This window comes from Empidonax traillii, unplaced genomic scaffold (assembly GCF_003031625.1).
Source record: "Empidonax traillii isolate 1590-97213 ecotype Southwest subspecies unplaced genomic scaffold, ASM303162v1 scaffold867:size481033, whole genome shotgun sequence".
NCBI classification, from domain to species: domain Eukaryota; kingdom Metazoa; phylum Chordata; class Aves; order Passeriformes; family Tyrannidae; genus Empidonax; species Empidonax traillii.
Genome location: NW_020956060.1, coordinates 329,264 through 352,946, shown reverse-complemented (window position 1 = coordinate 352,946; position 23,683 = coordinate 329,264). Strand labels below are relative to the sequence as shown.

Genomic DNA, 23,683 nt, shown 5'->3' with positions numbered 1-23,683 from the left:
AGTCTGGTCTTTCCCAGACTGTATTTCCTGCACCAAATAAAAACTTTTTATGTATATGCAAGTAAACCTTTTAAAAATTATGTTAGCTACTGAAAAGGAGTCTTTGCATAACCAAGAATCTCCTGATTTCCTGCATTAATTTCCTTCACTGGTAAAATGTTGCAACTAATTTTCTTTGTAAATCTCTCTAGCAGTGTTCAAGACTGCAGCCTTGTGTCATAAAAATAGGTTCCTTTCAAGCAGGTAATAGAATTTTCTGAATAGAAAATTCTTGACTATGGAAGAGGTGTAAAAGACTCATAGCTCAGCCCAGCTACTTCTGCTGTGTCCTTTAGGTTTTGGACTAATGCTTTGATCTATCACTTCTATCTATTTTCCACCATCTATCATTTAGCAACAGCATGAGCAGATCACTGGGTGCAGGTAACATGTCTAAGCAAAGGGACGAAAAACTTCACAGAACACACAACAAAACAGAGCGAAGGTGAGGAACAAAAATGCGTGAGAGAAATATATTTGCAGTATGGTATCTTGGTTCCTGGGCTCTGCTGTGTAAGTATGGCCTTTTCCACTGAGACAGCCTGTTTGATTTTCAAAGGTTCTTTATGAACATCAAAGCATGTTTGTTTGCAGTAGAGGTTTTTTTCACCAATTGTAAAAGTAGCTGCATATTGCTTTTTCAATGCTTAATCAAAGTTCAGTTGACTCTGTCAAGCATTAATTAGTTATTTAATTGCTAGTTAATGACTTTTATAAACTTTAGATCTGGTGCCTAAGACTGTAAGTCCCCACTGATTAACATCTCATGCAGTGTTTATTCCTATGCAGGTTTGGATCTCTCAGCTTACACTTTTTGAAATGCCAGAACTAAAAACCTGTATTATTAGCCAATTTTAATCTACATGAAACAGCCCAAGTGAAACACAGGGCAGCACACTGCACATATAGGAACAGGACATCTTATAGGAGGGTTTAATTTTTCAGGAAAAAATCAATTCAATCAGTTTCTTACATAATTTTCTGAGAATAGAGAAGGGCTTATGAAAGCTAATGAGGTCACCCAATACTAGAAGATATCTCAATTTTATATGCTTATTGTTAATGGTTTAAATAGAGATAACTTTTTCATTCATGTGCAGTACTGTAAACTATACTGGCTGAAAGGCTGAAATCCAAGAACTTCATGCTTTCTTTTAAGTTTCATACAGATCAAAACACCAGTAGAATGAATTAGGTACTATAACTTCATGCATTAACACTTAACAAGGAAGAAATTTGAATTAGTATTCAGTGCCAAGTTTAGCAATCCTTTTCATCCAGATGTATATTAGTATCTATCCCAACTCCATAATTTGGTATGGCATTTCAATCTGCTCAAAACCAGTGATGAACAGTCCAGAGATTCTAATTTTATGAAACTATTCTAGTTATCAGCTAAAACATCTCACACAGATGCCTGCTGCAAAGGGCCAGTGAGCATTTAAGTCATTACTAAAGTATTAAAGATAATATCAAAACTAGAATAAATTTTAAAAAATAGTTACTGGACTATGTTATTCCAAGACCTTAAACACAGATTCAGTTTTAAGCTTGAGAACACAATTCTTAAATTTACCTGAAATCTGACCTAGATCAAAGTAAGCATACACAGATTCGGTTTTCTGGAGGTGTGCTTAAGGCTGTTCAGACCAGTTTGGTAGACTCAGCAATTAAAATAAATAGCTGCTGCTGTGAATTCACATTCAAAAACTGTCTCCACTATGCTACACTCCCCAGTGTTTCCCCTTTCTTAAGAAACGTAGGGCTAATGCTCAGTCCTCTTTGTCTTTCTAACTATGCAGACCTAGACTTCACTATCTAGCAGATACTAACATCACAAAAACATTTGGTAAAAAAGGCATGTGGAGTGTCCAGCTCTAATGAAGGGATGGTGTGAAGCTCCTGTCTCTGGAGCAATGTCTAGTACTGGTCTGCCCTCTGTTCATATGGAAGTCTAGCTTGTGCTCAAACAATCAAGAGTAAGACTGTTTACCTACAGAGCAAGGGATGAGGAAACTTCTATATAAATAGCACAGTTAAAAAGAAACCAAGACCAAAACAAACATCCTACATCTCAACATTTTAAATGCCTTTTCTTGTCCTTCAAATTCCAGTTAGGGAGGATGAGTTTGGATTTCAAGGTTAATAAAGACAACATTTGGAGATTGTTGTTTTTCTCTCTGGTAGCGTGCCATCCATACTTTCATCCGTACACAGGCCTCCTTTTCTTGCTTGAAACAGTAAACAAATTAATTTCTATTTCCTAATTCTACTTGCTTGTGTCTCTTGAGTTTTGCAAGTAACCAGCAGCAACGCATTTACGTCTACTGAGGACCCTAAGCACAGGGCAGTCAGCAAAGAACATTTTAGACTTAAAGCACTTTTAGCCTCTTTCTTCCCGAGACACCTAACCTATTGAAAATCTGCTAACGAGAGCAGGATAGGATGGGTCCTTTTCCTTAATAGGTAGTCATTTTGCAGGACCGGGTGTTTTGCTAACAGGAGAATGTTAATAGTTCTTCCTAGGTAGTGACTTTCATGATGTAGTATTTAATTAATAAACGTAATTTATATATACACAGTGAGACATAAAGATGACAGTATGTTCCCAGAAGATTTTTTAGTAATTAAATTTTATAGCTTCCCAAGTATCTTAATTTTCTGTGCTCAAAAGAAAATATTGGCAACTTTTTGTAAATTTTTTTTTTCTTTATTCTACACTCTGCTGATAAACAGGATACACTGCCACAAACTACAAAAGAGAAATGAAAATATCATATCAATGCTTTTGGAACACACTACTTACTGTGGTGGCACAGTGGATGTCTTTCCATACATTGGCTTCCCTGGAGAGATCTGAGACTTCAAAAAGGTTATCAAGAATAACTTCCCCAATCATGTCATGTCTAGAAAATCTGTCAAAATCATAAACACTGAAATGCAATTTCCTGTTGCTGAGTTGATCATAGGCTACAGGAAACTGAAAGGTTTCATCAAAGACAGGATTTAATGTCTTTCTGTGAACTCGTGTCTGAAACTTCTTTTTCCTATCTGGAAGCAGATAAATCTTAACGTAGGGGTCGGATGTTCCTGTGAAGTCTTTAGCTGGCAGATCTAAGGCTTTGACAATTGTGACAGCCAGAAGTTCATTTTCATAATCATACCGGAGAGTGAAGTTAAGTTTTCCACATGTTTTCACATCTTCTTGTTGCCCGTCAGAATCCACAGACTTCTGTTTGTAGAGTTCTGGTTTTATTCTCCCAATGCTGGTTGTCGTCTCTCCCCGTTGCAAAATCGGATCCATCCCCATGTTAAAATCAACACTGGACACTTGCATCTGCCTCGGCAAGTGCCTCCTGAAAGAATTGTGCCTGCACACACATACACACATACACACACACACAAAACAAGCCATGGTTATCTCTGAGGAAAGACCATTGCTAAACAGAAAATACAAGAATACCATATTAATACGAGTTCCTATCTTAAATATTATTTTAAAATAATCCCCCATCAATTTTTTGCAAGTGTTAAAACATCTTTGTTTTTTTCTTGAGAGAAATAAGCATTCAGAATTAATTTCCTGACCTGAGAGACACTCAGTGTCTTGGAAATACATATATTTATAATCTTGCTTTCAGACTATGCAGCTGAAACTGAATTCATGCTCTTTCACAGAACAAGTTGACAGTTCCAGCATTGCTTGATCCCACTGTGCTAGGGCCCAAGTAAAGTACAGTCAGGCAGGAAAAAAAAAAAAAAGCACTTGCAGAATTGTCATCAGTACTCCCTGGTTTTTGGAGGCATTCCATGGTGGTTTTCCAATTAAATATTTACCAAGCTTCAAAGCAATGACTGTGAAAGACGTCTGAGAGGGACAGCTATGTCTAGAGCTTTTCACCACAGTGTCTTGCCATCCTACAACATTTTATATACACCTGCTTGGTATTTGCTACACTGAAGTACAGTCTGCCTTCTCCAATCCTTCTGGATTTTGTTCTAGCTGCAGTACATTTCAAAGTTTTGGTCAATATTTTTCTGTGACAGCTTTTTTTTTGCCTTCTGTTCCCACTGTCTGCTGTGCAGTGTATTGAAAGCTGATCCCTGTACTAACATACAATGGTAAAATCCTTGTAATTCTGAATACAGTGTTGCATAAGCATATGTATTTATGGGCTCATGAACATAAATGGAAATCTGTGCCATTCCTACTATGACTGAAATCAAACCCCTGGCATACCATACAGCCTTACAGTAATATAAAAACACTGGTCAAAAAGCTTCACAGTATTTATCAGCAGCAGATTCTACTACAACTACACTATCCAGTTTATGTTCTAGACATTTTCACATTTTCTTGCCAGTTCACTACCCCAGCAATCAGCGCTGCAAAAGCTCACTACATCCTCCTGTGAGCACACTTAGTTGCCATTACAGAGCAATCCGATTGTCAGAATTTCCTCTGCTTTTTGCAATCAATTGCTTATTAACGCCAAATGTAGCCTTGCCTTATTGCTTGGTTTCCCTGTGGTGCTGTGTTCTGAAAACAAGAGGTGTCACAGCTGTGTGTTTCTTTCTTTAAATCAGAAATGCAAATTGTCCATTTGAAAGCAACCAGGAGTCATTTCATAGATGTTATTTGTATTTTTGCTGTAAGTGAAGGGGTTGCAGAAGGCATGAGGCACAAAACTACGGCAGTTCTGCTGAGCAGAGATACAAGAGGGTAATCTGCAGCTCTTAAATAATAGACAAGAACATTTCCCCTTTCAGCTGTTTCAGTACTACTAGGTGCTGGGAGCAGTCCTAGCACAACACAAGAACAGAGGAGGGAGAACTTCATAGTCTAGATTTGAAGTAGCTCCAAAAAATCCAGGTGTGATCTCAAATTTAGATGAACTATACAACCCTCTTGCAACACATTCTGCCTTTCTTTCTTCACAGACAGACAAGTTGAAAGATTTCCTTTTTTCCTAAATGTTAGAACTCCCTGAATTCATAGTAGATGATGTCTACATTGGAATGGAATGAGGAATGAAAAGGCCCCAGTTAGTCAGAAAAGTGCAATATTGTCCCCAGGGAGTTTCACAGTCTTCGTCCTCTGAGAGTCCAAACTCATAGGTCTGCCAAACAGAGAAGGAACTGAGCTCCACCCAAAACGAAGTGCAATAAATGTTTGGGCAGGCAGCAATTCAGGCACCATCTCTCTTGCATCTTTGACTCATAATGAGGTCCAGGAAGACCTGTGTTACTGCTGCTTTTATCGCTGCTAAGGATACTTGTGCAGGTAGGCCTTCCTGAGTGCTCCTCATACCTGCAGCTGCGGTACTGAGATCCCCAATACTTGTAGTTTGAGTGGGAAGGGACCTTAAAGATCCCAATCCCTCTGCCATAGGAGTATCATGTTTAAAACTGATGTACATAAGTAGTGGATCTACAGGGGAAATAGTGAAGCTGATTGTATGACATTTCCATCTTGAGTGAAAACGGGTAGATGACAAATTCCCTTTTCTTCAACTTCTCTTGCATTTATGAAGATCTGGCTTACAGCGTGTAAAAGTAATATATAAGACACCAAATTTATGATATCGAAGGTATCAATCTTTCAAATTTTTAAGCTTTAGGCACACCAGATCCTCTAGTGAATGTAGTTGTTGCAAGATGTCACTAAGTAAAAGGGTGCAGCTGTATGGCTGCACCCTGTGGGAACCAGCACCACTTTTGCTCTAGTAAGCCATAGCCCTAATTACATAGTGCCAAGTATCTGTTCTGAGTCACAGCATTTCACCAAGACAGCTAATTGGTCTGTTAATTATTAAGATGTTTCATTGTTGCCATGGCAACATATTTATCTTCCTTTGTTCTGCAATAACAAAGGGATTAATGACTGTGATAATGAAGTACAAGGATGTCAGACAACCAGGTTGTGAAAATGTGGCAAAGCTTCTAATGTGCAAATCCAAGTACCTAACCTCTACTGACTCCTATAATAGACTTGCCTTCCATAGCATAGAATAGATGTATTTTGAGTGACAATAAATCTGTATGTCAATCTCTAATATAAAACTGTCCTTGTATAGGAGTAGTGATTGATAGTGTGAAGCTGATTTCTAGCTCAGTAAGATGCCGTTTGTACGAAAAAAGAGAGGGATAGGATGCTGATTTATGACATGACTTGAGCTTTATGAGGGGTGACACTGGTCTAGCTTTCCTAGATGGCATCAGAGCAATCTTTTGGACCAAATCCAGGAAAGAGCATGTCACTTGTGGTATTTAGACAGAACAGAGACTATTGTCTCCTCCTTGCTAACACTAAAGTCAACAAATATGTTCTTTTTTCTTTAACCTTAACATTCCCAGGCCTTTTGTCCTTGTGCCTCTTGGGAACTGACTGACTCAACATGCCATGCCAATGCTAGAGAGCCAAAAGTGTGTTCTTTGAAAATACAGCTGAACCTTTGAAGCAGCAATAAACTGTGTTAGAGAATAGTTTCACAAAGTACTGGAAATAGTGGTGCACAATAACACATAGAAGAAATAAACACCAAAGGCAGTGTTGTAAATGAACACCACTGCTGCAGTTCTTCTATCACAGTATACTGGTCAATTGGGATCAAGGACTAAAGAGTTTTTAACAAGAAGGTATTTTCATATTATCGGGAAGTATAAAAAGGATAGAATTCTATCCAAGCAGAAATGTATCATTTTGCTACATTAACATGTCTCTATGTTAAATTCACAGTCTAAAAATTGTGATCAGGTGCATTTTATTGTTGCTCTCAGTGGTTTATTAAAATCTTTGTGCTCAATTACAACGACTTAATATGATTTTATTTTTTTAACTAAGAAGTTGATGGCTGTTTGAACCTATCATAAAACTGGTTACAAGCGTTTTATTTGCCCCAGCTCAGGTGAGATCAGTGTAGAGAAGACAATCCAGACAGCAAACATTTCTCTTTGATCCTTTGTCAAGGGAATGCATTTGAATCACTCAGGACTCCTGAGGACAAGGAAGCAGTGCTGCACTGAAGATGGTGCAAGAGAAGTTGTGTTACCTCTGCCTCTGCGAACAGCTCCCCTATATTTAGAAGTCCCCAATGAAGAACACCAAAGCCAAGTTTTAGACATTTTGCTGGTACACAGTTGCCAGCTGGGGCTAAATCACAATCAGGAATAATGCAGAAAGCTGGCCTAAATGTCCAGCCTTCTTCTCATACATGATATTCTTGGCAGCAATAATTAATATGAGCTGTCAGAAAGTTAAGACTCCCTTAAGGCAGGCAGCAGTATAGATAAAATGCATTTACAAACACAGAGATTACTATTTCTGGGTAACTTTTAAGACAAATCTAATTCTAAACATTTTTTGTGGTGAGGGTGTAGAGTTTTTCAGCAAACTGTAAACGAAGGTATATCTTATATATATATATATAAGATATATATATACAAATATATATTATATAAAATATTATAATATAATATTAATATATTAATAAAATATTATTAAATTAACATAATAAAATATTCTAATATAATATATAAAATATATATAATATAAATATATATGTAAGATATATATATCCAAACACCCTGCTATTAACTGGCTATGGTGTAAAAATCAGGTTTACTCAAAGCAAAGGAACTGTCCCTTTCAGTAGAGATTTAACCCTCATAATCCAGACAGCATAAAAAGAAAACTCCCTTACAAGGTTACCAACATATGCAGAAAGAATAGGATTGATAGCAGGTTTTACTTTTGTAAAACTGTCCTTAGTGTCAGAGATATTTTATAGGCATTTAGATCCCAGTCCAAATCACTCTAGAGGTCTGTAAGAATATTTTCACAGCCTGAAGCAGGTCTAGATTATGTTTCTGAAACTTCTTTCTTCTCCTACAGTACCACAGGGACTACTCAAATCCTTTGCCAGCCAGCAATTTCTTCTATCTATTCAGGAAGTCAGACAGTCTGATTACCTGGATTTACCTGTTGGTAAATGATGGATAAAACTCCTCCAATTAGTATCCAGTTAGGTAATAGTGAGTTGAGTAACAGCCTTGTCACACTAAACTGTACCAATTTTGGTCCCTCTGTGTTTACTGTAACAGTTACAATTTCAAAATTATCAACCCAGTATTGTGGGAAATGTTCCTTAGAACAACTTGGATGCTGTGCTCCCTCTCTGAGCAGACAGATACAGTAGCTGGAGCCAGGCATAGCCAGGGCAATGTGGCTTAAAGCCATCTGTACAGTCTTATAATTCAGGAGATGATTCAGCTGCTGAAGTCAGTCAGACCTCCCCTGGCTGGAGTGCTCTCATTTTTGGGAGCCTCCTGTGGCTGCCTGTTGGCTGTTTCATGATGTTGGGATAGCTGGGAAAAAGCACTTGATCACTCACCACCAAAATGAGAACACTCAACTGGCAAAACACTATCTTAAGGGCTCACAGAAGGCCAGCACAGTATGTGCCACTAAAAGTAAAGCATGTATCTTCTGCAATCTCGTGCCTCTAATGATTCCTGTGAACATAGGCCTCTTTTTTTTTTGCTTTTTTTTTTGGTTTTGTTTGTTTGTTTGTTTTTTGTTTTGTTTTGGTAACAATGTTTTTCCTTAGCAAATGGTTTATTGAGAGAAAGCTACTTCCTACATAGTATTCTAACTTATGGCATTACACAGTACTTCAGGTGCCTTCTTTGGCCTTAATTTCTCCATTCATTTGTCAAACGTTTCCTTTATCAATTTAGAAAGTGATCTTTGCAGTTCACTGTTTGTTTTCCATGCATTAAATCTGCTGACAGTATTTGAAGAAAATCCCATTTGAAACTATAGGTCCCTGCACATCTTCACTACTTTACTACTACCTAATACAAACTAAAAGTTTGTTTCCTCCACTTTAATATCAAAGAAACCATTTCAGGAATGCTGCATGCATGTATTTTATTTAAAGACCTATACAGAATCTGTATTGTTTTAAGATCTGTCAATAAGGACCTATATACTTAGACTGGGGTTTTAATTCCACTATAATAGACACCAAAATTGGCAAACCATGTCTTAAAGAAATGTGCCATCAGCAGTTAATCTATAATTTATTTATAGGAGAGGGAAAGTTTCTTCTGCAAAAGCAGTAAATATATCTATATAAACACCTCTGTCAAAAGATGTTGCAGTACTTTAAAAAATAACCTTGAAGTAAGTCTTCCTACAATCAAAACCCAAAAGGGAAATGATTAAAGTAGCAACATATGTATTTACATAGTAGTGTAAGTGAAGGTACACTGCATGCTTCAGAACATTCTGTTCAAAGAACAGTGAGGCTTTGCCTTCATGTGACTACTGTTTCACCCATAACTGTGAAGAAACCTGTGAATCAGGATTTAAAGGATCCAGGAAATTTACAGCAGAGCATTCCTGGTCTACCTGTTCATGGGAAAGGTGCCACAAACTTGAGTGCCTCTGACTTACCTTGATGACGACGTGGGCTCAGTGATCTGCCTCTGCATGCGAGCATGTCTGATCAGATGCTCTTTCAGTGCGTTCTGGACCTCTGCTGGTATATCTGGTGAAGTGTGGCTAATTTTCAGTGCAGCTTCAAGTACCTTTGTTGTAGGTTTCCCATTTTCTTTAACTTCCTTTTTCTCGCTGGTCTCCAAAACCTCCGTAGGAGCACTAGAGTTGCTCTGTGGGACATTACTGGCATTGGAATTGAGAGGTTTGCTCCTCCAGCAGGGCCAACACAACTTCCAAAAGACAAAAAGTGAGACTACCAGCAGGGCAAGCCCACAGAAGCTGACAACTACCGCTAACAGACTGACTGAGACATCTGCAAAGAATTAGAAACAAAAATCATCATGACAGACAAACACAAAGAGAAAAATATAGTTAAAAATTACCCAGGCAAGTGGATAAAAGCATTTTCATTGTTATTTTTGCATAGAGCTTTAAAGTCCATTTCAGGTTGTTTTGTTTGTTTGTTTGTTTTATTTTGTTTTGTTTTTCCTTCTGGCTATCTAAGCCTGTACTTAAATATGTTATTATTTTCTAATATCTCCTTCACAAACCCTCAATTAATTGTTGTTCAGACCAAGGGCCAGTATCTAGACACGCACTCAGACATACTTCTCAGGAAGTACGAGACTACTGAAACAATCCCCAAAACTCCTGGCTGTTGTTGCCAAAGGATTTAGAAATCAGTAGGTAAAAGAAATATAGCCCAAGGCTAAAGCAAAGTTATTAAACAACAAATGTCCTCACTAAGATTTAAAGCAAACACATGAGATTCTGTTCCCAGAGTTTGATTTCCAAATTTAATAATAAGCACCTATATGAACAGCCTTCTCCTTATAAGCAGTGTATACATCTCTTTGCTTACTGACTTTGGGTGGAGGACAGATAGTTCCCGAAAACATCAACAACTTTGATTTCAGTGAGGGGTTATGGATGCTTAATCCTTTAGAACACATATTTAGAACAGCAAGAACACATCTTGATGAAAAAGTTAAATCGCCTTCAACATTTTATATCAGTGCACACGAGGACAGACCAGATCTAAACTGCCAGGCTGATACACAGATTTCTTCAGGACTCGCCAAACTTTTGACTCTCTATGCCAACTGCTTCAGTAACATTTGAACCCCCAACATTTAAGTGGTGTAAACAGGGACAGGATAAAGTCTGTCACAAATAAGAAATTTCTAGGGTTAAATCTTCAACTCTAGATCAAGGCTGCTTTAAACCAAGACAGCACATATACATCTGAATGTAAAATTCTGCTATGAAAATGCAACTGGCTTCACAGAACACTATTCAGATGCCCTGAGTTGTACAGAGATCATACTGTACATTGAGCTACCCCTTCTGCCCTGTATTCGACTTCTGCTTGACACAATTGCTTATGATATCCAATAGTCCGGCCAAAAATAGAACAGATTTCGTAACAACAAAATTCTGTGAACACACTTGTATTTTAGGGGATGGTGGATCACCAGCACTGCCAGTTGAGCCCTAATTAGGAGTTTTATTCTATGTGACATGTTTCAGTTTGATTTTTCCAGTTTCATGTAATACTATAACTAAAAAATCCCTTTCCTTTTCAAAAGAGCCATTTGTAAGCTTTAAAAGTATTCACTAAATCGTGCTTAAATATCCCTCAAGTAATGACTGCTTCTGCTTGTTACAACAAGTTTTGACAGTTTAACAGCTAATATTTTGTATCCATAACTCCAGGCTACAGGCCACTAAACCGACTCAGTAGGAAAAGTGCAAAGAGGGTTTGAGCATACTTTTCCTAGATTTTCACAGGAAGAAAAGCAGTATGTATTGGGTCCACGAGACAGCATAAACCTCACCAATCCCTTTGAGAGCAAAGATAGAGAGATGAAGTAGAAAGATGCAAATAGAAAGGTGAAGGCTAGAAAGATGAAGTAGAAAATCTGGGAATGTTTTCTTTATTAATGCATAATATCCAGGTACATCTCAGTAACAAATACTGAACTTAAGGCCCATTCATCATGAAAATGCATGAGAAAAGCAAAAGCAAATGTTGAAGTCTGGAGATTTGAAAGATACAGTTCTGTTCAGACTTACTTCACCTTTTGTCCTGGTCAGTGTCATTGGGTAATTGCAGATGTGCTCCTGGATTTAAGGAGTTTACCCTGCCCTGAACAGAGTTATGTCTCCTTGATTATTTCCTGCCAGCCCCGAGAAAGGTGCCCCCCTTTTCTACCTGCAGGTAAATGTCAAACATAGCCCTTGGAATAAGTACGTCAGCTTAGTGAGAAATTCATATAGCAAATTTTGGAAGACGCTTCCTTCCGTAAAATGAATGGATATGTAATTATATCAAATAATAATGTAACACAAGAAGCAAATGATACTTTTACATATGATCTTTCTAGGTAATTTATACCCAGTAGGGATTAGTGATCTATTTGGTCAATCCAGTATTTACCCTGATATTTTTTCCAGAGCCCACTTTTACTTGCCTTGTGCATGTTCTGCAGGAGACTGTCCTGTCTTGACATGTCAAATTAATAGATACTGAGTTTACAGCTTCTTTCAAAGGTTAATCACTTTGTTGCAAATTTGTATTTCTGATTTGTATTTTTGTAGTTCTAATTTACAGCCATTGCATCTTTCATGTGTTTGCATGAGAGATTAAAAGATATGCTACGGTTCATGAGACATGCCTATATGAAATGCAAAAAATAAACTGTGCCAGGAAACAAACTCAGGAATCAAAACTCGCTTGCCTATCATTGCCTGGAATGGCTTTAAAGTGGGCTGGTTTATACCCTCCCAGCCAATTCCTAACCATGGATCAGGTGTTAGAACAGGACAATGATCATTCTTAGTAGGTGATCTGGATGTGGTCCTTCTGTTTCAGCAGATGACAGACAGTAATAGCTTGGAGAGAGGCTCTGGCATGTGAATTGACCTCAGTGCCAGGAACAGTCTGTGGTGGGTTGACTGATGGGTGCCAGGCGCCTGCCAGAGTTGCTTTATCATCTTCCTCAGATGGACAGGGTAAAGAAAATATAACGAAAAGCTTGTGGGTTGGGATAAGGACAGGGAGAGATCACTCAGCAACTACTGTTACGGGCAAAAAAGACTCAGCTTGGGGAAATTAATTTATTAACAATCAAATCAGTGTAAAATGATGACAAATAAAACCAAATCATAGAACACCTTTCCCCTGATCCTCACTTCTTCCTGGGCTCAATTTCACTCCTGATTTCTCTACCTCCCCCTGTCAGCAGCACAGGGGGACAGGGAATGGGGCTACAGTCAGTTCATCACACATTGTCTCTGCTGTTCCTTCCCCTTCAAGGGCAGGACTCATCATATTCTTCCCCTGCTCCTCTTCTCTGTCCCTCCCACATGAGACATTCCTCCACAAACTCCAGCGTGAGCCTCTCCCACAATGCTCCAGTGTGGGTCCCTTCCACTGGGTGTAGAACTTTGGGGGCAGACTGACCATGGGTTCACAAGTCCTACCGGCAAACCTGCTCCAGCATGGGCTCCTCCCTCTCTCTGTGGGTTCACAGGCCCTCCCAGGAGTCTGCTCCAGCATGGACTTCCCACAGGGTCACAGCCCCATTCATGAAGTCACCTGCTTTGGAATGGGATCTGCAGGAGCTGCAGGTCAGTATCTGCTCCATGAGCTGCCTTACCATGGTCTTCATCACAGGCTGCAGGGGGATCTCTGCTCTGGTGTCTGGAGCACCTCCTCCTCTCCTTCTTCACTGACCTCTGTGTCTGCAGAGTTGTTCTGCTCACACACTTTCCCTCTTCCAGCTGCTGTTGCACAGATTTTTGTTCCCTTAAGAACGTTATCCCAGAGGTGCTACCACTGTTGCTGGTGGGCTCAGCCTTGAGCAGCAGTGGGTTTGTCTTGGAGCTGGCTGGTCTTGGCTCTATCAGACCTGGGGCAAACTTCTAGCAGCTTCTTAGAGAAGCTGCCCTGTAGCTGAATTTAATAAATTTAATAAATTTAATAAAGTGAATTTAATTTATTGATAGAGAGGTATGCCCCACTGAAGGAACTTTCTTGATAAATTGAATCAGCTGAATTTTCAGGCAGGTTGGCCAATTTTTTTTTCCATTCTCAAAGTGACAAAAAGTAGAACTCTTGAATATGTTGATGAGCAACCAGAAATGAAAATAAAAAATAAAATAAAAAAAAACCACCACCCCCTCTAAACTCCCTGCCCCCAAAATGAAAAACAAACAAAAAAACAAACTAAACCAACCAACCAACCAAGCAAAACACAAAAAAACCAAAGAAGCAATTCAATTTTTGGTAATTTGCAATATTCCCAGCTCAGTTTAGAAATGGTTGGCATAATTAGGCTACATTTTGTGAGGAAGGCTTCTAGAAATGAAAATTGTAGGGTTTTTTTTCATTTAGAAAATGTTGAAACAGGATGTTTTAACAACTTTGAAACTACTGGAAACATTTCAAAACCAGATATATGAAAATTGATCCCTTCCAGCAGAGTTTCAATTTGATGAATAGATACTATCAGCTGGAAAACATTCCATCAAAGCATTTCTACCCAATTCTAATTTAAGTTTTTCACTGCAAGACATTTTTCAAGCCTTCAAATAACTTGGTGTCTCCTTTCAACACCTACTGCTATACTTCAGCTGTTTTTCTGTATTTCTACTAAACTGTTCAAAATTTGAAGTTGCTCCCAAAATCTTTACAAAAAATATATGTTTTATAGCCCTAAAATAATCACATGAAATATCTGAAGTCTGAAGAGCAGAGATAAGGAGCTAGTTCTACCAATAGTTGTAGTCTCAATTTTTGCTATTTTACTAATAAATTAAAATCCCTCATATTGTATTTCATAATGCAACAGATATTGAAAGCGAAGCAAAATATTTTAATTGCAAAAAAACTGAGCAAAACCAGTTCACTACAAGGAAGTGTTTATTACATTTACATCCACAATTGCTAAAAAGGAATCAGTGTGCCATACAAATTGACATAAAAAGCATACTGCCTAATTTCCTTACTTCTGTCAGTCGCTCTGTTGAGCAATTGCAAGAGATTTGTTGTTACATGAAGACTGAAATCATCTGAAGAACAGTCGAATGGAGCTTCCCAAAGCTTTTGTGTGTTAGACTGGATACTTCTCTTATATTACCTTTTTCTAGGAGGTTTGGTTAAAGAATATAAAACACTAAGAGAGTTCTGCACTAGGAGCTTCTTCATGTCCCTGCCACAGATACCTGGTTAGGAATGAAAATGGGTACTGAAGGATGGATATGTCATCAGACAGGGTTATACTTCACGTACAAAATATCATTTAGAGGAGTAGAACAAGTGACAAATTCAAAGACTGCCTAAGTTTTTATGGGCAGAAGGAGACATACTAATTCTACTGGCGACAACATTAATTGTCAACATTGTGAACAATGTTCTCACTGGTCACTGGTAAGAAAGAAAAGAAAAACTGTCTCAAACTACAACCAAATTTTTGACAACTCTTTTTCTGAGCTGGTAATTGCAGCTTGTCTTCAATGGTAAAGATTTGCAAAGAAATAGGACATTTTTCTGAGTATTTGTCTCCAAGCTTTTCCCATTATTGTTCTCATGCTGGGTATACTCAATAATGTGAAGAAAATCTTTTTTTCTCACAACACCTCTTTCTGATCAGTGGGAGATCTTCCAATGATTTCAGTGGAGTTATCATTTCACTCCTGGTGAACTTGCTTTACTGACCTCTGTCCTTAACATCATTTTCACAGTCTTGATAAAATTTCATAATTGAAAGTACCCTGTTTCCTCGTGGTTTTATATTTAAAACTACTCTGTCAAGATATGGAATTTTGGACAATTTTATATTTCTCATTTGAAACAGGTATGTCTATCTGAGAAGCTTCGAAACCCCTCTGCATTTTTAGAAATATTCTCAGACATTTCTCCCATAAAAGACTCCTTGATAGCCAATCTTTTGGCTTTTCCACAAGTACTTCAGAAATATGTACCATGGCTTCTAAAAATTTCTTGTTCGGGACTTGACACAGAAAAGTTCTGCCCATGAATCCATTTGCAAATATGCACATTGGCAGACTTCCATTTCCAAATCAATTAAGGTCACTTATGTTTTAGACAGTGCCCAGACAACATATGCCTCTTGAGGCTTGACTTTGGAAAAACATACTCCACAAACCCATGATTTTGAAGAGAGAAAGAGAGACCACATAATGCTGTGATGCAGCTGCCCATGTGTATGAGGGTCAGGCACATGTCTGATGCAAACCATACTAAAAAGAATGTATTCTTGCCAGCAAAGGAACAGGTGGAAAAGGAACACATGGAGAAAAAGTATGTGTGGGGTATGTTCTCTTTTGACTCACTTCTTTGCCTATATCAGATCCTGGTTCTTCTACATATTTAAAGAACAATGTCTGTAACCTTTTTTCAAACATATTTTTCTTTACTCTTTTTCTCTTGTTCATCAGCCATAAGGACCTTCACCCTTTCCAAAATAAGGGAACTCTTGTGTCTGTAATACCACAAGTCAGCTCAATCAGATAAATTAACATCTCTAATTTTCCAGGATTTGAAGGGAAGCAGAAGCCTTATAAATTATAAAAGGTCGGGGGTCAATAAATCTCCCTTATTCCCATGTATATGAACTAGTTGGTCCAACCCATCATTTCTGTTGTTCAGTTTTCCTTGGGGAAATTGTAAGCACGTAAAAGTTTGCTGGTGTTAATTCTTACTCTGCATTAGCAGATCTTCCACAATTACCTCTCATCCAAATCCCTTCAGATGGGGATACGATGCTTTAGCATGCCTCAGAAAGTGGCAGCATGCACAGTCTCTTATTTTTTTCTCATAACCTGAACCTGTCAAAACACCCAACTTATATTTCAAATCGTAAAAATAGCCTTTCACTTAAAAGTGTAGGTATGACCATCTCTCCTGCTCTCATGGAGAAACATGCTTTGAAGATCTTCCCCAAACCTTTTTACCTTTGTGAATGTGTTCGCTCCTAGGCTATTAATTCATTCAACACAGCCATCGGCATCTACCTGCTGGTATGTCACTTCTTAATGCTAAAAGAGCTCTATGGTGGCATATTTCCTGACAGTAGGGGAACCAAATGAAGTCAGGTATCACTGTGATTAACTACACTGAGATTACAGCACATAGAATTATTAATCTCTTGTCAACATCGATTTATCTAGGTTATATTAGAGAATATGGCTCTCACTTTTGCCTGACTGGGTCGGGGGTTTTTTTGCCTGCAGTGTAGGAAGAAAAAGATATTGCACATTGCCCTCTCATCTGTAACACACTAAATGTAAACTGTTGGTCTTCACTCACAAGGCTTTTTGTGGCCTACCTGCTTTTCTACTTGTTGACTCTCACTTAAACTCAATAGGAAGGAACTCTCTGCTTGACCCAGATCTGCCCATCTAGCTTTCCATTAAACAAAACAAACCAATTTTGGACTTGGTCCCATGATGCTCTCACACTTGTGAGGATGACTCTGTGTCTGCAAGAAACCCTCATTATCCTCTTTCAGATGAGAAAAGGAAATGAAAACACATCATAAGCTCACTGGACTGCCGCTCATCATAAGCATACCACAGCTGTAACGAGGTTCATGCAGTTCAAGTGTCATTTTTGAATTGTCACGGTTATGGTTATTCTCACCGAGCATTATATAACAAACTTCTCAGACATATGACAGGACACAGGAAAACACTATGTCTCTTCATTATTACGGATTTGTCTTCCAGATGCTATAAATTTTTCTGCATTTTTCATCTGCAATTCTTTAAAAATTGAGTAAAGAGGAAGATTCTGTTGTAAAGCTCTTGTTTTTACTGTGTATCACTGCTGTCTGCATGTTAAGCACTTTTGCCTTGTTGTGACTGCCTTCACATTTGCTGTAAATAAATCTGGCCTCAGTGGTGTATTTACCCCTCTGTTTTGCCTTTACACTGCCGAATTAGATGCATTTCTGATTTTCACAGCTTGTTAACACTGATTTCATAATTATATTTTTCAGTAACCCTGACCAAGTCATATATCTCTAGTAGTAACATTGCTCTAACCAAGTGCTGAACTTACATGGTAAATAATTTGGTCAGTCTGCTAATTGTTAAAATGTTTATTACTTAATTTTACTCCACTTCCCTGTAGCAGAGATGCTCAGGTTCCTTTCTCTGTAACAGAATGCTTAATTGTGTCACACAACTGCTACTTTTTCATGAAGAAAAATGTTGCTTTCCTGTATGACATTGTCCTACATTCCTTTCCTGTCCTACACTGGTAGCAGTAGTCTTCACATTTGTTCAGTCTATTTCTTGTCTCCTTCATGCACAGCTGAGAAGAACTTAAAAGCACTCTACAGGGCAAATCTGTTCTTCCTCCTCCCCTAAATATATCCAGACAGTGTAAGCATACCTACAGCTTAAACTCTTTGTGTATGTGCACTGTGTGGATGAGCACATGCATGTTTAAAGGAACCAGAACTAAATGTTAACCATCAGATGCCATCTAGGAGGTTGAGGGTTGCCAGGGAAGCATCTGACAGCCAACAGGAAACTCATGCCAGCTACAGGAGGAGGAGGACACAAGATCCTCATGGAGGAATGAGACTGTGTTACAGAATGGCCATATGCAGGTGGCTCCAGTGTTTTCTTACTCCCTCTATACTTCTATAGTAAACTGTCAATCAGGGATAGGGTTAAAAACTTGGTAGGTTAAACTTTTATGTTAATAAAATAACTGTGAGTAGAATATTAAGAAGAATAACAAATGATCCTGTAGAAGCTGATGCTCTTTGTATCATCAACTTTAAAAAATCAATTGTCTGACAAGTAAAAGAGCAGGAGTGAACATCACTCTCTAGATACTCTCTAGCCACTCCAGTGGGCTAAAATATGCCATTCCTGGCAGGGAAGCAGCTGGGTTCCCAGCTTTGTAATAAACATTGGTCACCCATGAGAACGGATAATGAGATAGTAAAGTTTTGCATGACCAGCAGGCCTAAAAAAAGGCAAAGACAGCAGAAAGTAACCACTATTTGCAGAGGACATAAAATGAATTTTAAACATGTGTCCCTAGAGCAGAATGCCCAAACTCCTCTCATTATGCTGTATGCAACTTGCTTAATCTTCAGAAATGTTCACAACTGGAACCTTTGATGTGCTGGGTTCCATTCAAAATAAGAAGGTATGCCTAACTGGAAAAAAATGAATTAGAGTCCTTTATTAGTCAGATATCCTGAGCTAAAATACAAGTATAACCACACTGCATATATGTATTTTGGAGACTTATAGAACTAAATAATTTACCAGGCTCAGATATAAATTGTGCTGGGTGCAATCCTGCATATCCACCTCCCATTTATTTTCCACCTAAACTCTTACAACTGACATCTTAACCATTTTACCCAAATGTTCTGGAGGTGTAAAATAAAAACAAAACAGCTGCACATGTAATTGAGCATTTTGCCAAAAATGTTATTACTTTGAGAAGAAAGCTCACATAGTAATCTAATCATATAAAGGTACCATAAACAGCTTCCTAATCTTTTCACTTGAGCATCCCCCTGAGATGAGAATGAATAGCTATTGTAATTACCAGGGCAGACAATATAACAACAGATGTCTATCTTCACTAATTGTCTAAAGTTCCTGGAAATTTACAAAATTATTTATCTCACTAAGATTCTTTGCTATGAGTTTTAGAGATTTATTATCCATCATCCTAAATATGATTATCCCTTTCTGACCCAGGCATTGAGCAGTAATTGAGGGTCCTAAGGTGGTGGTGCTGTCACTGAAGGCAAAAAACCTATGAATAATCAGTCATTTTTTTCACGTAATCCTGTTTGCTCACAAAGACTGTAAAAACTCTTATTTCTCTGGTTGGCAGCAAACCCAAATATCCCTCCTTTCTGCTTTGTTACTTCATTTTGTTATACTCTGCCTTCTCAGAGCCATATACTCACCATTTTTTATTCTGTGTCGCTGGCTTCCTCTTCTTTGTGTTTGATTCTGTTATCTTTGTCATGCCTTTTTCTCCTATCTAGACACCTATACTATCAAAAAAAATCAGTGCCCAGCCTCTCTGCTTCCCTGTGAAACTTCTTGGGTCACGAGGTCGACACTGTCTCATATTTTGCTTTGATTTGCTGCAATTGGATGGTGCATCTTCTGCCTCAAGCAGTTGCTTCCTTTGAGAAACCTGGCTGCTTTTCATGGTCTAGCTGAACAGAAAGCAATCACTAGACTCACTAATACAGCTATATCAATGTAGTTCTTGCTGCATTTTAAAATATTTTCAACTTTCAGAACATGTTTTTATTCTCGTATTAAATAGAAATAGTCTGCTTTCCTTTTCACCATCTACTCTTTTACTTTCTGAAAGGTTCCTTACACTATTCTTTCCTTTCCAAATATTAGTCTCCTCATTATTTACAGAATCACAGAATATTTTGATTTGGGAGGGACCCACAAGCATCATCAAGTCCAACTTCTGGTCCTGCACAGAACATCGCAAATAATCACACCATGTTCCTGAGAGCACTGTCCAAACACTTCTTGAACTTTGTCAGGCTTGGTGAAGGTTAGAGTTCTTTCTTTCAGTGAAAGCTTAGCAGTGACTTTTACCTATGCTATCTTTGTGACACTCCTAGGTATCTTTCTGAGATGAGGGAAACCGAATGAACCCATAATTTAAAGAGAGAACATGCTATCCCTATATAGCCATTAATTATTTCTTTCCTCTCCTTCTCTGGGGCTATTTGCTTTTTGGATTTCCATCAAAAGTTGAAAGTTTAGCTGTCATTGTATAACATAACATATAATAATAAGCCATTATTCTGTAATAAACATCTCAGAGTCTTTTATCTTCCCCACATATTCCAGAAGTCACAGAATCACAGAATATGCTGAGTTGGAAGGGACCCACAAGGATCATCGAGTCCAACTCTTAGCCCTGCACAAGTCCTCCTAACAACTCAATTATCTTCTTACTACAGTGTTTGTTTTATATTCTCCACACACTCCAGTGCTTGTTGCAGGAGTTAATTCCCAACACACTGCTATAGCTGGAGCCTCAGAAAGCAGATAGCTGAACTGATTCCGTGATGCGCGCCTCCCAGTGTGGGCATACACTGGGAAAGTGCTTCCCACAGCATCATTTGGGACATACAGCAAAACTGATAGGGCTAAATTAGCCATTCCTCGAGGCTCTCTACCATACAGTTACAGCTGCAAGAGAACAGAACTGTGCAGAATTTACTCAAGCAAGAAGGACATGGCTACATGATGCAGACTCTCACACCAAATGCTTCCACCCTATGTGTGAGGCACAGATTCAGACAAACACAAATATTTATGACTTACATTCTCAGAACAATTATGAAGAACACTTGACATTTCTACCTTTAATGAACAGGAACTATGGATGCTCAACACTCTGGACAACATTAGCTTTATACATAGCAATGACAAGGAACTCTATGTGCATTTGAAGAGCAGAAGAGATACGGCATGGCTCACCTTTCAATAACAACATTTCTCTCAGCTTGAACTGTATTTAGAATATTTCTGTTCATAAAATTGATGCAAGTGATATTTCTATCTTGTCTATCCAAGTGTTTACATATTAAAATATTGTCAATTATCAACAATGACAGTGTGTCTGTTCCTCCTCTGGAGACAGAAAGTATTAATATACATTCATTAGCAGTGTTATTAATGAGACAATGCTCAATATAATGTGCATGTCAATAAACCTGACACTCATCATCTAATGATGGTTTCTTTTTAGGGAGAAAAAAAGTGAGATTTGGGAGTTCACCTGAGATGTGGGACCCAGTTGATCAAGCCAGCCCCTTGTCTGTTAATTATAAATCCTTTTCTTAATCCAACAATGGCAAGGTATAGGGTTTACAAATGAAAGACCAACAAGATCATTGACTTTCAAGCAATGTTTAAAAAGAAGCTCCTGTTACTGTACACAATGCAATATCAAACCTAACGTTGCACACTCATATTTTCTAAAGAGCAGATCTTGGTCTACCTCGTGGGATGTTTTGTATTCTTCATATCCCACCCGTTCATACAACAACTTTGTTTTTATATTACACCTAATACTGACTCTCTGTGCAGTACCCTCTAAAAATCAGATCAACTCTTTTCAGAGACCAAGTTTCCAGGCTCCATAGGGTACTGTTATTTTCATTCACCCTTTTAACATTTGGATTGTGACAACTAACACAGTGCATGATCAACTAGAATTTATTCAGTATTTGGCATTTATAAATTTGTCACAATAAATTCATGATCCGTGCTGGGAGAAGCAGGCTGGGACCCCTGAGCCTGCCTGCCCTGCCCTGGCCATGGGGTCGGCGGGGGAAGGGGTGCCCGGGGGGAACCTAGACCCGCTGGGTCGGGCCGGGCTGGGTCAGGCAGGATCAGACAACAGGTTTTTCTGATCTGAGATATTACAAATAACCCCGGGTTTTGCAGTAAAAACGGTGGGTATTAGAAGAAAATAAAAAATAAAAATATCAGCTGTTGGGGGCAGCAAGAGAGCAGCTGGGGCACACGCTGAGAGCCTGCTGCTTTACATGACCTGGTGTTAATTTATTTAATTTGCATTGTACAATTGGCATTTGATGGCCATAATGCAACCTGTACATTTGCATTTATGGGCAGACAGAAGAGATTACCAACCCTCCCGGCAGAAATCAAGCACAGAACTTCGACTCATTTTCAAGCCCCGTCCTAAAAAAAAGTGCCAAGGAAAGCAAGGTGTCCAGAGAGTACTGCACAGGATAATGCAAGAGCCAGTTCCGAAAGATACAGAAAATCTAGAAATCGGGGACCAAAGATACCACTTTTAGGGTTCAAAATCTTGGTTTCGATACCGACAATTTTCCTGGCTTCGGAATGCTTGAATTAATGCGAATTCCCTCCTTCCACCCTCCCCAAATTTTTCTGGATGAGTCCCGGACCAGAGTGCTGCCCTGACTTCACAGGTTCCCACCGACCGTCAGACAGCTCTCCTGCCGCTCTCAGCGATTAGCGGAGAAGGTGTGAAATGCCTCACACCCGCTCAGAAAGGGGATACTGCGAGCAGGGAACTGCCGAGCTGCGCCCCGAGCCCAGGCTGCGCCCCGAGCCAAAAATGCTCCCCGAGCCCAGGCTGAGCCCCGAGCCCAGGCTGAGCCTCGAGCCCAGGCTGAGCCCCGAGCAATGCCTGCTGCCCGTCCTCCCGCCGCTGCCCCGCCGCGCAACCTGTTGCCGGGGCCGCCAGCGCGACCCGCCAAACGCAGAAGGACGGCCGGGGAGAAGAGAGAGGGCAAGCGGGCTCAGCCCACGCGTGGCGCGCCCGCCGCGCGGAACCACTGCCCACCCGTGGCAAGAACATCAGACGCAGCCCCTCTGCCCCGCTCCCCGCACGCACGGCCCAGCAAATACACGCAGAAGCTCGGGTCCGAGCTTTGCCTAAGGAGAAACTCCCGCCGCGGGGAAAACCTTGCCGGAGCGGAGCTGCGGGGGGGCAAACGAGGGAGCTGCGGGGGTACGGGGCCGTCTCCGGCGGCAGGGCTCCAGCCGGCGGCGAAGCTCGCACGCCGGCGGCAATTTCTCTCCCCTCGGCATCTCTCAGTGCTCCCCGTGCCACGCCCGCACCCTCGCCCGCTGCCCCGCGTTTTCCGCCGGAGCGCTGTCCCCCACCCCGGCGGTCCCGGCGCTTCCCTCGTTGCTGCTCGGGAGCATCCGCGGGCTGCGAGAGGGAGAGGATTTTAAAGCGGGCTGCGTGCCTGCCCCCCTTCCGCCCCCTCCGCACGCAGGGAAAGCAAAGGAAAAAGTTGCGCTCTCCGGCCGCCCACGCCGTCGCTGTCCGCCCCGCGGCGGCGGCAGGACGAGCCCGGCGGAGGGCCCGGTGTATCGGTACCTGTGCCACCGATGCCCTGCCGGGCCGTCTCCAGGGGGAAGATGCCAGCGCACTTCTCCCGCTCCACCTGCCCGCCTAGGCACAGCTCCGAGATGATCTGCAGAGCCTTGTGGCAGAGGCTGCCCACGCCGTCCTCCGCCTGGAAACTCATCTTCTGCGCCGGCCGGCCGCCCGCCCGCCCGCTTAGGCCATGGCCGGAGCGG

General features: G+C 40.1%; 1 protein-coding gene across 1 annotated transcript in view; it reads right to left on the bottom strand.

Annotated features, from left to right (window-relative positions):
- The window catches only part of SYT10 (synaptotagmin 10), a 37,646-nt gene extending 13,979 nt beyond the window's left edge, over positions 1 to 23,667 (bottom strand). Inside the window, exons 1-3 of the mRNA XM_027902361.1 lie at positions 23,481 to 23,667; positions 9,500 to 9,857; positions 2,846 to 3,410 (exon numbers count right to left, since the gene is read on the bottom strand). Coding sequence (XP_027758162.1) covers positions 2,846 to 3,410; positions 9,500 to 9,857; positions 23,481 to 23,631 — 1,074 coding nt within the window. The 5' untranslated portion in view covers positions 23,632 to 23,667. The remainder of the gene's footprint in view (positions 1 to 2,845; positions 3,411 to 9,499; positions 9,858 to 23,480) is intronic.
- Between the last annotated feature and the right edge of the window lie 16 nt (positions 23,668 to 23,683).